The following is a 14,507-nucleotide window of genomic DNA, read 5'->3' as shown; positions in this document are numbered from 1 at the left end:
TAAATAATTGAGTGCACCAGGATTCGAACCCTCGCCCTCGGGCGAGGGTTCGAAGCGGGTAATTCTGCATCAACCCGTTCTCACTGCAAAAGGAAAAAAACTAATTGAACAGATGGAACATCTGTTCAATTTTAAAGAGGCAATTGAGATAAAAAAAAAACATATAAATAGAAATTCGGCTATAAATAGAGACATGGGAGATATTTTCTTAAGCCCGATTTACAACAATTTAATATTAAAAGACTTTATGAATATTTTTGCCCAGTCTAATTTAAGACAACCTGTCCGCATATCTAATAAAAACCGAAATTGTAGACAGGCAAAATCTGTTGCAAGGCAAAGGCTACTTATTCAATCTAATTGGTAACTTCTCTTTCATTGATTTCAAGTTGGTTTTTGTTGTTTGATTCAGTGTCTTCTTTCCTCTCGTACAGTTCACTTAAGAAGATTAGATTTTGTTGTTGTTTCTTCTTTGTTTCTTTTTTCTTTCTCCTCTTTCTTATTTTTTTGAGCACTGAGGACGACTTGGCGGAGGTTCTTGTCGAAATTTTTGCTTGTTTTTCATATTTTGCTACAGGCTGATAAAATCCTTGTTTTTCACCTATTTGAATTTTCTCTTTTCATTTATTATTTCCTTTCTATAGGTTATGCATAGCCAGTATGGTCTCAGAACGTATTTATATTCTAACGAACATTATTTTACCATATTTAACTGGAATTTTGGAGAAAACAACCTCAGCTTAGACAAATGAAAATATTTCTCAGTGAATTGCGTTAGAAAGGTGACAATATTAAAACTTGTTTGATTTTTGTCAGAATTGCACTAGGAAAGATGTTAAGATTGCTGGGATCTTCTTTTTGGGATATTCTTTTGCCGGAGTATGAGCAAAGTGTGCAAATTCTGTATTCTAGATCTAAGCCTTTATATAGATAAACCTTAGGTATATTGATATATACAGGTATATTGATATATAGGTATATAAGTATATAGATATACAATATAGGTATGTATGATATATATAGATGTATTGACAATATAGGTATATAGGTATATAGATATACGATATAGATAAACGTGATATATATAGTTGTATTGACAATGTAGGTATATTGGTATATAGGTATATTGGTATATAGGCATACGATGTAGATATATATATATATATATATATATATATATATATATATATATATATATATATATATATATATATATATATATATATATATATATATATATATATATATATATATATATATATATATATATATAGGTGTATTGACAATATAGGTATATTGATAAACATTTGGAGATGGCTCAGCGTATTATAACCTTTTATGTTAAAACTGAACAAAGATAGAGTCTTTCATGACTGAGAGCGTTCATACCCTCCTCGTAGATAACTTCGAAGATCACACTGCCTTTCCATGACGAAAGTAAAACAGTTCAAAATAGGGATGAAACCTTTTTATTGATGAAATAAATTTTATGATGAACACTGTATATGTGTTCGAAATATCCAGCTAAATAATTTTATATCTATTTAATGTTAATAAAAAGGTTTCATCCCTATTTTGAACTGTTTTACTTTCGTCATACCCTCCTCACCTCAAACTCCCCGAAAATTAGGATAAATAGAAACATGATTATAGACTATTGCAAGAGGACCCTTGTGAAAGGAATTTACAAACTTTAGAACTTTTTATACTTTTTTTAAAGGATCAAGATTACCATCTGTAGTACTATTTCATGATACGTAGCACTGTAGCATATGCTACATTGCACTTTTTCTTTTACATGAGCATTATGTAGCGTTGAAACTTTAAGGCCATTCTGAGACGAAAGTTGAACTACTTAAAAATCGCTTTCAAAACGGCACTTTCAAAAGCATTGTTTTCATTGATCATGAAGACAAAGCTTTTGATCTGTGCTAGCTCTTCAAATGAGTGAAAAAGAAAGTTGAGATACGAGAAGCAAGCAAAACCGCAGCTAATTTTTTCCATCCTTTTTTTATCTTCCTCTAAAAACTATAAAAACGAATTTCTTATAATAGCGCGTCCAGACATCCGGAAAAATGGCACAGAAAACTGGGAACTCAGATTACTACTTTCGTGCCATCTCTCCGTTCTCGGGTTCGAAAGAGCAGTGGGTCCGAAAAACAAAAATAGAACCAATAAAGGTAGTATGGATTACTCTTGTGGAAAAATTGCCATAAGAAGGATAGGATCGTAGACGACAAGATATAAACAAAAATAGTTTTGAACAGAAAAAGGAAAAGTGTCTAGCTGAAGCTCTAAAGTTATTTATTTTAGGTTTTGGATCAGAAAAAATAAATTTGATGAGGAATGCTCAGGGCTGATCCAACGGGCAGGTTTGGGTGGAGGGATATAGGTTGTTTGACCACCCCCCAAAAAATTCCAGGCTCATGAAAATGTACAAAAATCGAATATAAACAAATTTTTATTATTTTTTAAAATTATTTTTGTAGCCAATCTGTCATCGTTCATATGTAAAACACGGTCATATCATCTTACCTTTTTCTCACTATAGCCCCAGAAAATGGAATAGATTATAGGCTAAAAAATAAATGAAAAAATGTAACTAAAAGTCAGTTGTGCCAAATCAAAAGATGGATAAGATGTTGTAACGAATGGGAAGACGCAGCGATGCCTTATCGAGCTACCAGTTGTATGTCGAATTTCCTTGAACTATATTACAAGCACGTTAACATCTTTAGCTTTGCCTTCAATTTCTAAGTAATTTCCTACAAATAATATCAGTTTGATAAAATAGTATACGCACATGAAGAGGGTGGGGAGAGACATTTCCCCTGAGGTTGGTCTAGAGAACGTCTCCCTTCGTAAGAAGCTTTTTTGTGTTCTCCTTTTCTACTCTCCTCAAAAATCCTCCGATCCAGCTTTAATGATTCTAACCCCTGGTGGAGCATGCTAAGCGGCATAGTGCCCTAATAAATTGGAAAAAAATGTGTACGTACCATCTTCATAATCTGGAGGAAGGAATCGAAGAAACGGTCTCATAGCAGCACCCCACGTTGGATTTACTAAATTATTGCATGTACCATCTATTGTTCGATAAAGTCGAGAATATGGTGGACAAATGACATTGTCAGTTCTTAGAGGGCATTCTTCAAAGAGTCGTGTTCTTCTCAGCGAAATACGACCAAGTGCAGATGCACCTTTCCTCGTAAGTTTCAGCCTGAAAATGGAAAAAACAATTAATAAGTTTTAGGGGGCCTAGGTGCCCTCCAATTTTTTTGGTCACCTAAAAAGGGCACTAGAACTTGCAATTTTCGTCAGAATTAGCCAACTTGCGACATTTCAGGACAACTAGGTCGATACGATTACCCCTGGGGAAAAACAAATAAATAAAAAAAATAAACACGCATCCGTGATTTGTCTTCTGGCAAAAAATACAAAATTCCACTTTTTTGTTGATAGAAGCTTGAAGTTCTAAACTAGGGTTCTCTGACACGCTGAATGTGAAGGTGTGATTTTCGTTACTATTCTATAAGTTTCAGGGGATGTTTCCCCCTATTTTCTAAAATTCTCAGCGAAATACGACCAAGAACTGCACCTTTCCTCGTAAGTTTAAGCCTGAAAATTAAAAAGCAACTAGGAAGTTTTAGTGTGCAAAATTAGCTCATAGTATGCTGTCTGTGAAGAGTTTGTGACTGTCCAGTATTTTTTTACGTGCTAGGTGACAGACGAGAATAAAGTGCAATCTTGTAGCCTCTGAACTGACTCACTAATTTTTAGCATAAATGATTTTTTTTCATCTACAAAAACGGGTTAAAATTTTTAGCCATCGAGTAGGTTACTTAACTTCAAATGAGATAGAGCTGATAAAGAGCCTGACAATCTAATAGACAAAAAACGACCCAAGCTGAGTCGTACGTTTAAGCAACGAGTTTTTTTTTTTACTCTAATCTTGCATTTTTGATAAGCTACCTCAACCTGGGATCCATTGTAGCAGCTTACGGATTACAGCAAAAAATTCCATGAAGTTGTTAATAAATCTTAAAGAAAAGCGAACAGTTAAGGCGAAGGTGAAACACGGACTAACTCCTGGAACGGACAGCCTCTGACAGTAGATTAAATAAAAAAAACAAGTTTTTTCAACTGAAAGTAAGGAGCGACATTAAAACTTAAAACGAACAGAAATTACTTCGTATATGAAAGGGGCTGCTTCCTCATCAACGCCCCGCTCTTTACGCTAAAGTTTGACGCTTTCTCTCAACTCTTCTTTTTAAAACAGTAAAAAACTTTTTTTGATGAATATAATTCATCAAAATGACTTTGGGAAAATAATTAGCTTGGGAGGGGGCCTAGGTGTCCTCCAATTTCTTTGGTCACTTAAAAAGGGCACTAGAACTTTTCATTTCCGTTAGAATGAGCCCTCTCACAATATTCTAGGACAACTGGGTCGATACGATCACCCCTGGGAAAAAAAAACAAACAAATAAACACGCATCCGTGATCTGCCTTCTGGCAAAAAATGCAAAATTCCACATTTTTGTAGATAGGAGCTTGAAACCTCTACAGTAGAGTTCTCTGATTCGCTAAATCTGATGGTGTAATTTTCGTTAAGATTCTATGACTTTTAGGGGGTGTTTCCCCCTATTTTCTAAAATAGCACAAATATTCTCAGGCTCGTAACTTTTGATGTGTAGTGCTAAACTTCATGAAACTTATATATTTAAAATCAGCATTAAAGCGCAATTCTTTTGATGTAGCTATTGGCATCAAAATTCCATTTTTTAGAGTTTTGGTTTCTATTGAGCCGGGTCGCTCCTTACTACAGTTCGTTACCACGAACTGTTTGATTCTATTAGAAATTAGGCCCATAGAAAGACAGTTAGAGTTGACCCCCATATGCCTTACAAAATGAAGGATTCGTTCTTAATGAAGACTTTGGGAAAATCTTTCTTACATCCATAGCATTTATAACAATCATTGTTTCTTGTTATTAGTTTTTATCAAATTTGTCTCAAATATTTTGCAGCCTAATGTAATTCGTATGCTCCAAATTTGGAAAGAGACAAACACATAAAAGAGTCTTACACAGAATAAATTATCAAATGAATTTTTGTAATATTCAAGGACTGGGGCCCATATGACTGAAATACTAAAAAATTCAGAAAAATGCACTAAAAATTCGCACACTTGCTTATCTCTTTCCTTAAAGTGTGTCGCTTGATTTTAACCCTCTTGATAGAGGGGGTATTCTCCCAACCTTACAGGTTCTCAATAGGTTATACAGTGCAAACATTGAACTCAACCATTTTACAACGAGGAACACCGCTCAAGCGGCAATAAAATGAGTAACGCCATTGTAAAATGTGACGGGAATATATAAAATGGGCTGTATATTTGTCAATTGTCAATAGTCAATTGTCTCCTATTTGTCAATTATGCTATACATGACAAGCACATTAACGGGTCTTACACAAAATAAATTATCATATACAATTTCGGTAATATTCTAGGATTGGGGATATATTCAAGGATATAAGATTTTGGTAATATTCTAGGATTGGGGATATATTCTAGGATATAAAATTTTGGTAATATTCTAGGACTGGGACCATTTGACTGAAATGCTAAAACAATCAGAAAAATACTTTAAGGCAATCATCAATACTTACTTGTCTCAATTCTTTGAGGGCATTGCTAGGTTTTACCCCCTACCCCTCATAGAGGGGGCCTCTTCTCAATATATTACACAATACAAACATTGAACTCAAGCATCTTACAACTAGGAACGCTGCTCAAGCGGTAATAAAATGAGTAGTAGCCATTGTAAAATATAACTGGAATATATAAACTGGGCTGTATATTCACGAATGAAAGGGGGGGGGGGATTTTTAAATGCACACTAAGTAAGAATTTAAGCTTTTTCAAAAATAATTTTGAGAATTTTTTAGCGTTTCATTCAAAAGGTTTCTCTTCATTCAAAAGTATTATCGAAATTTCAGTTTGCCATTCAAGAATTTATTCAGTCACTGTTTCTGTTCATATTTGAAGATGGCTATTAATTTGAGTTTTTGAGGCCTGTATTTTTTATTCTAGTTCCTGTACTTCAGTCTTTGTTTTTATTCTTCTATGCAGTGACAACGAGTGAGTGGAGGTTGATCAAAATATTTACTTTTCTTGTATATAATATATCCTATAAAATTATACATATATATATATATATATATATATATATATATATATATATATATATATATATATATATATATATATATATATATATATATATATATATATATATTATTTACATATTATATATTATATATTTCACTAGTAATTTATACTATATTATATATTTAATATATATATTTATAATATATCATTTCCTTGTTTCATTAGAACTGGTTTTTCGCTCTGCTACGTTTTCTCTACGATTGGATGAAAAGGAAGAGTCTTACCTCCGAGCGACGAGTGAAGAGGCTTGCAGAGTTGCATACCCGATCCTTGAAAGTTTTTTGGCAGTTGAAGTTTGATAGCTAAAAGCGGCAAGTAATGAACCCGGCTCATCCTTTGATAAATAGCTCCCTGTGATAAAAACAAATATTAAATTGAAGACTTATTTAATTGGAAAGATAAAACCTAAGGAACTCATAGTATACTACGGCCAATGGCTAACAGCTAGCCTAGGTGAGATTTACTAGAAAATTGAGAAGTTCAAGTTCTATTTATTTTCATAAAATAACAAAAACAATATCCCAAAGGGCTCGATGGCCCTAAAGAGAAATACAATAAAGACAATAATAAAGAGAAGGCCTTTCACGTGAAGCATATTGTTCCATTATAAGAAAAACATGTTTTTTTTTGTAAATACTGAAGCAAACTTAGTTTCTTCTTTGTTGTCAGGTTGAATTCTCTCGTTCAATTATAATATCCTTTTTTTACTTACGTGGTTTGGTTACGGAGTAGCAATTGTATAGAATAAATTATTCATTTACTTCTCTTTAGTTTTATATTTTGTCTTTTCGATTCTAAAGCTGTTACTGTTTTAAATTCTTTTAAACTATTCCTTTTTTTACTACTTTTTGATTACAGATTTAGCCTTTTCAATTTTAAAGCTAATATTATCTTAAATTCATTTAAATTACTTCTCTTTTTACTCCTCTATAATTATAGATTTTGCCTTTTTGATTTTAAAGCTGTTACTATTTTAAGTTCTCTTAAATTACTCCCCGTTTTACTCTTCTTTGATTATAGGTTTAGTCTTATCGATTTTACAGCTGTTATTATTTTAAATTCTTTTAAATTACTTCCATTTGTACTTCTCTTGGATTGTAGATTTAGCCTTGCCGACTTTACAGCTGCTATCATTTTAAATTCTTACTCCTCTTTTTACTTCTTTTTGATATTAAATTTTACCTTTGAGGTTCTAAAGCTGTTTTGTTTTAAATTCTGTTAAATCACTTCCCATTTTTACTCTTTTTTGACTGTAGATTTGGCCCTTTCGATTTGACCTCTGTTATAATTTTAAATTCTTTTAAATTATTCCTCTTTTTGTTCCTCTTTGATTTTAGGTTTTGCCTTTTCGATTCTAAAGCTATTACTGTTTTAAATTGTTTTAAACTATTCCCATTTTTAATCCTCTTTTTTTATAGATTTAGCCTTTTTGATTTTACAGCTGTGATTATTTTAAATTCTTTTAAGTTACTCCTTTTTTTACTCCTCTTTGATAATAGATTTATCCTTGTCGACTTTACAGCTGTTGTTGTTTAAATTCTTTTTAAATTAATCCTCTTTGTACTTCTTTTTGATTTTAGGTTTTGCCTTTTATATTTTAACGGTTTATTATTTTAAATTATTCTAAGTTATTCCTCTACGATTTTATATTTGGCTTTTCAACTTTAAAGCTGTTATTACTTTGAGTTACTCCTATTTTTACTCTTCTGTGATTTTAGATTTGCCTTTTCAATTTCAAAGCTGTTATTATTTTAAATTCTTTTAAGTTACTCCTATTTTTACTCGTCTTTCATTTTGAATTCTGCCTTTTGAGCTTTAAAAACTATCATTATTTTATTTTCTTTTAAATTATTCCTATTTATACTTCTCTTTGATTTTAGATTTTCCCTTTTCAGTTTTAAAGCTGTCATTATTTTAAATTATTTCTTCTTAACGATGAGGACGCTTTCTTGTAGCATTTAGGGGTGAAAAACTCGTGTGATTATTTTCTTATTACCATTATTCTTATTATTTGTCTTATTATTATTTTATTATTATCATTGTTCTTCTTTTTCTTCCTATTGGCCATAGACCTGAAGATTTCAATAAACAAAATAAAAATAATACGAATCTCAAATAAAATCAAATAAGAGCAGAATTAAAACTCAAATGGTAATTTAGACTTTAAATAAACAGACATCACTATGAATTACTAAACAAGATCCAAAACATCAGAAATTACAATAAATACGCATTTTAAGGGATAAACTTATTGCTATCGATTATTTTGAGCTGTATCTAACAACAAATTAAAAAAACAAAAAAGTTTTTTAACTGCAAGTAAGGAGCGATATTAGAACTTAAGACGAACAGAAATTATCCGTATATGAAAGGGGTTGTCCCCTCCTAAATGCCTCACTCTTTAAGCTAAAGTTTGTGATTTGTAACCACTCCCCCGGGGACTGCGGGGAGTTGCACTCACTTTTTGCACTCATTATGCAAAAAGTTTTTTAGTACTTTTACAAAAGTTTTTTATTGTTCCAATTAAATGACCCTTGTGTTTCAGGAGTCGTTCTTGAAGAATTGGGACGAAATCCGACCTTTAGCATGAAGAGTGAGGCGTTGAGGAGGGGACAATACCCTTCATGTACGAAATAATTTATATCTTTTTAAATTTTAATGTTGCTCCTTATTTTCAGTTGAAAAACCTGTTTTTTAAATTTAATTTATGATCGTTTTTGAATAATGCCAGGAAATCCAGCCCATTCTCCGCGCAGAAATCCTCCTCCCAACGGATATATGCTTTAGACAATTCAATCCCGATAAAAATTTACCCCGGACAATTACCCTTACCAACTCCATGCGTAAAATTGAGACAGAAAAAAAAGCAAGATACACCAAAAGAATTTGTATAGGAATTCTTGCAAATTCCCCCCGTGTATTATTTCTCCTGTCAAGTTCAGCCCCTGGAAACTCTCCCCTGTGGAAAATTCCAAACAGAAAATCCCCCCCCTACCCGAAAATGTATACACAATTTCCAATAACAAATACCATGCGTAAACAATGGGCAAATTTTATAACGTAAAGACCTTTCCCCAGGGGCTTTGAGGGGGCAATCATTTTATATCACAAGTATAGGTATTGGGAATTTAAACTATGATAATCGAAATGGCTTTCTCAAAATTTTGATCGGATAGCTTTGGGAAAAGGCGACAGGGGAGGGGGCCTAGTTGCCCTCCAATTTATTTAGTCACTTTAAAGGGCACTAGAACTTTTATTCTCTCCCCCCCCCCATTTTGATAAATAGCTTGTTTGGATTTTTCATTCAAATTTACCCTTTTTCGTATTTTCATTTGAAAAAATGCCCTTCCTACACCTTCAAAACATATTTTGCTCCTCCCAAAATTTTTGAATTGGCACTACTGCCTAAAACCAGATCTTTCGTATGACCCCACAGAAAATGCGCTAGTAAAATTGTTCCTAATGTAACACCGAAGATTACATTTACAAAAATAATAAAATGTTATTTCTAATTACAATATTTATTACCTGGTGGTTTCGACTGTTCCTTCTACTTGAGGGGTGAATATAGGGTGTATTCCTACTTTTTATTTGATTGCAAAAATTCATACCTGAAACTTTGTTTACTAGGTATACAGTCCAATAATACGTTTTTCCCCTATAGGCTACTGGAAAAGAAGGTTATAGGCTATTTCCCATAGGTTATAGGCTAAACCAGTCCCTTTTGTCTTTGTTTGTAGGCTTTTCTGTTTTTGCAAGCCATTGTTGGTCTTAGAGATTCTAGTTAGAAAAATTACCCATTCATCATACTGGTGGGTGGCTACAAGGCCAAGGTCTGTCCATTGGGCTATTGAAGTTTGTATGCAGCTGAGAAGGGCCTCTTTTTTGGTATGCAGCTAGACCAGCGTAGCCTTAGGAGCTCTTCCAAGAATCTCTAGTTAAAGAGGTTGTGTTATGCAAAGGATTGAAAGGACTTAAAACTTAAACCAGTTAATCGCAGTTAACCTGAAGAGGTCTTTTCATATCAGTGGAGTGGCCACTGACATAAGTTATTTGGTTTATGAAGTAAGTTTTGCCACTGATCCATTCCATATCCTATCTTTTCAGACTAATTTTTATAGGACGGATTTCAAGCTCTTCCCTTATCATTCTCTGGTTGTAGATGTTTTCTATAAAGTATCCATATTTCTACTCCTTCCTTATTCTACATAATTCAATTATTTTTAAAATTACCCCTCCCACCTCCTTCAGCAAGTTTATGCACCCGTTTCTGGCACCATTAAAAATATTTGTGTAGTTTTAGCTCTATTTCATTTTGATACTACCTTGATTTAGTAAACAAAATACTGTATTCAAATTATTCAACTATTTGTTATCCGAAAATTTAAACAATTTAATTGTTCTTTTTAGACGTTACACAATAGGAAGATAGTGAAAGTTTAAAATGAAGACATCCTAACCTTTGTCTGATCAGAAAAATTGGCGCTTAGCCAACTGCTTGATTGCATTGCATTGCAAATAGCAAATTGTTTGATGCTTTCACTGATTTAAATTTATGTAAAAAAGATTGGGTCAAAAATAAATGCTCTTATTTAGAAAGGGTTAGCTTTTTACATGACCGATGTTTATTTATTATTGGATATGATGGGCTTAGTAAGAAGGGATTTATATTCGTCGTATATCTCCATAAATTTTAGGAAATACAGACATTCAGACAGAAATCCAGCACCGCCTTAGAAAAGACAAAATATCTGCAGGTTGTAGGTCAGCCATTAAAAAATTGAGGGCACCAAGTTCATAATGTGTCTCCAAGGGGTTACAAATTTAGCTAGTAGGGTAGGCTGGGTACTTATGTATTATAGCCACCACATTCATTTCACACGAAGTTTTTGTTCTGAGTAGAACCGGTTTCTTTCTGTATGTCAGTATGCACTTGGTGATAATAAGCTTAGCCTGAGAGAAATAAACTACAATGTAGTTAATTAAATATTTTATATATACAATCGGTATTTCGGTTAGGTTAGGCTAGAAACCATTTATGTACCCTTTAATATAATGCGTTCTTGGCGGCCTGCTTTCTATAATTCTCTGTTGTAGTTTCCATAGTTCTGTTACGAAAGTATCATATTTTCATTATATTTAGGTATATTTCATTAGGGATAACCTAACTTCACCCCTTGAGAGATGTGGCTATAATGAATAAGTACCGTAGGCTGTTTAACTGCTAGGTGCCAAATATGTACTTAAAACAAAGCTTCAATTTTGCCTGAATGACTCTCTTCTAGGCTACATGCGCACTCCCCTTCTTCTGAATAATTTATATTTTTATGTTATCGATTGTCAGGTTTTGTTTCTTTAGGGGGCAAACGCCTAGAGACGAATAACTGTTGCATTGCACCGCACAGGAACCCGACTCCTTGATGACATTATTCCAGTCTTTCAGTCGACAGCAATAGTTTCTCCTTGGGAAGGATGAACAACAGGAAAAGTTTCGGTAAGGACAACAGAGAGTCAAACAATTGTAAAGTTTTCAGTTTCTGCAACATAGTATATATTGTTAAGCCTTGGGGGGGTATTGTTAACTTGAAAGTATGTGTGCAAACAGGAGGAATTCCCTCAAAGCCAAAAAATTTCCGAATAACTCGGCATTTCTGTTCAAATCATTGAACAAAATTTATTTTATTTTTTATCCCCCCCCCAACAAAACTCCTGCATACAAGGCTCCTGAGTAAAATCTCTAGCTTATAGATTCAAAAAAGACATTACTAGAATAGTGGGTCTAGGGGAATAGTAGTCCTTCCGACCCAGTCTCGAATGATGTTTCTATTACAATTATGATTCGGGACATTTCATATTTTACTTTTTTGATTGAAATTCAAAAAGTTTGCTCAGTACAGATCTGATTAATATTTTGGCATTTGGATGATGGATCACCTCAGTCAATCAACACCAGAAAATTTCAACCACGAAAAAAGAAATAACTGTCTTGATAAACCACAAAACTAATACCTTTAAATTCACTGTACAGAGAAACATTACATGCGATGTGTATACAATTTTCATTCCTATAGATGTCATGCTGTCAGGTACATTATTCTAAATTTTCCTTTAGGGGTGGGTTGGGGGTAAGAGCCAAAGGAGTAATCATAGCTAAAGAAATTTATATTTTAATTATTTAACTTCACCAAGCTTATAATTTCAGGAGTCTCAAGGAAAAACATGAATTTCCCCAAATGACATCCCTACATACTAATGTCAAAACAAAGATCGTCATATGCACCAAATCCTCTCGAGGACACAAATTCACAATAATATATAAGGGGAGATGAATTTTAAAATCTAGAGAGCAGTTTTTTTCGACCTTTTCAATGAAAATAGCTTTAAAAAGGTGCTTTTCAATCAGAGGCGCCATTTGGGGGGGGGGGGGGGGGTCAGGGGTGGGCAAATGCCCACCCCAGATTTTCCAGGGGGCCAAAGCTTCCACCACAAAGGGCCCTTTGCCGGCCATAATAATCCATTATGTCCAATATAATCCATTCTGTCCAATTGATTTGAAATTACTGCACGCCTATTAACCAAAGAGCGTAATTACTTGACGACCCTTGAAGTAATTACGCTATTGGCTATTAATTTTTGTAAACTTTGAAAGTAGGTAAGATACATAATAAAATTCTCGAGTTCTGTCAAATGCCCATTTCCTACATTATTACGCGACACGAAGTGAGTCGGGGGGGGGCAAGATGGAGTTTAAGCCCACCCCAAGATTTGGTCCAAATGGCGCCTCTGTTTTCAATACGAATACCAAAAAGGGTATTTTTCAAAGTCGAAGGGGGCACAAGTGTCCCCATGAAACCGCAGTTCCTCCTGCTGGTGCCCCTGGTGACTCCTAATTTCCAAGATTCAGCTAATTAACCCATTTTATTGTATGTAAAATGTTTATTTACTTGTCGTTTTATTTACGAAACCTGGTCTAAAACAATGAGACAAAAAATCTCTTAAATTAAAGTGTCTTGTTAGTGCCAAGGTCCCCCCCAAAAAAGCTATTTGACAAAAAGGGTTCCTTGTGGCTGGAACTTCGCTTGTCAGTGCCAAGGTCTCCTCCTGTCCCCCCAAAAAAGGCTGTTTTGAAAGTGTTTTGAAATCTAGGGGGCATTTTTTCGGCCTCTTCAATGAAAATAGCTTTAAAAGGTGTTTCTCGATGCAAATATCAAAAAGGGTATTTCCCCAAGTCTAAGGGGCTTAAGTGTCCCCATGACACTCTAGTTCCTCCTGCTGGTGCCCCTGGTGATTCCTAATTTCCAAGATTCGGCTAATTAACCCATTTTATTGTATGTAAATTGTTTCTTTGATTTACTTGTCAAAAAGGGTATTTCCCAAAGTCTAAGGGGCTTAAGTGTCCCCATGACACCCTAGTTCCTCCTGCTGGTGCCCCTGGTGATTCCTAATTGTATGTAAATTGTTTCTTTGATTTACTTGTCGTTTGTTTATTTGTAAAACCTGGTCTAAAACCCTGGTGATTCCTAATTTCCAAGATTCGGCTAATTAACCCATTTTATTGTATGTAAATTGTTTCTTTGATTTACTTGTCGTTTGTTTATTTGCAAAATCTGGCCTAAAATAACGATACGAAAATTCTCTTAAAGTAAAGTGTCTTGTCAGTGCCAAGGTCCCCCCCCCAAAAAAATCTATTTAGCAAAAAGGGTAACGTGCAGTATTTGAACTAGTTGTGTTCCTTGTGGCTTGAAGTTGATATATATATATATATATATATATATATATATATATATATATATATATATATATATATATATATATATATATATATATATATATATATATATACTAGCTGACCCCTACCACGCGTTGCTGCGGTGCTACACGCCCCAGAAACACGTCGCGTGTCAAGACTTTGTGTTTGGGGGGAGGGGCAAAATTTATATATATATATATATATATATATATATATATATATATATATATATATATATATATATATATATATATATATATATATATATATATATATATATATATATATATATATATATATATATATATATATATATATATATATATATATATATATATATATATATATATATATAAATTTTGCCCCTCCCCCCGAAACACACAAAGTCTTGACACGCGACGTGTTTCTGGGGCTGTACGCCCCAGAAACACGTCGCGTGTCAAGACTTTGTGTGTTTGGTGGGGGGGGGGGCAAAATTTACTTTACTTACTTACAACGCAGAGAGTGGGGCGAAATTAGTGCTTTTACG

General features: G+C 33.6%; 1 protein-coding gene and 1 long non-coding RNA gene across 2 annotated transcripts in view; one reads left to right on the top strand and one right to left on the bottom strand.

The window, feature by feature from the left end:
• The window catches only part of LOC136040182 (peroxidase-like), a 99,566-nt gene that overhangs the window by 53,545 nt on the left and 31,514 nt on the right, over positions 1–14,507 (bottom strand). Inside the window, exons 4-5 of the mRNA XM_065724332.1 lie at positions 6,453–6,579; positions 2,997–3,217 (exon numbers count right to left, since the gene is read on the bottom strand). Coding sequence (XP_065580404.1) covers positions 2,997–3,217; positions 6,453–6,579 — 348 coding nt within the window. The remainder of the gene's footprint in view (positions 1–2,996; positions 3,218–6,452; positions 6,580–14,507) is intronic.
• LOC136040184 (uncharacterized) overlaps positions 11,637–14,507 on the top strand; it is a 32,524-nt gene continuing 29,653 nt past the window's right edge. Inside the window, exon 1 of the long non-coding RNA XR_010620637.1 lies at positions 11,637–11,722. This is a non-coding gene — a long non-coding RNA (uncharacterized LOC136040184). The remainder of the gene's footprint in view (positions 11,723–14,507) is intronic.

Source organism: Artemia franciscana, chromosome 20 (genome assembly GCF_032884065.1).
Source record: "Artemia franciscana chromosome 20, ASM3288406v1, whole genome shotgun sequence".
Classification (NCBI taxonomy): Eukaryota; Metazoa; Arthropoda; class Branchiopoda; order Anostraca; family Artemiidae; genus Artemia; species Artemia franciscana.
The sequence above is the reverse complement of the archived record's forward strand: the minus strand, read 5'-3'. Positions and strand labels throughout refer to the sequence as shown.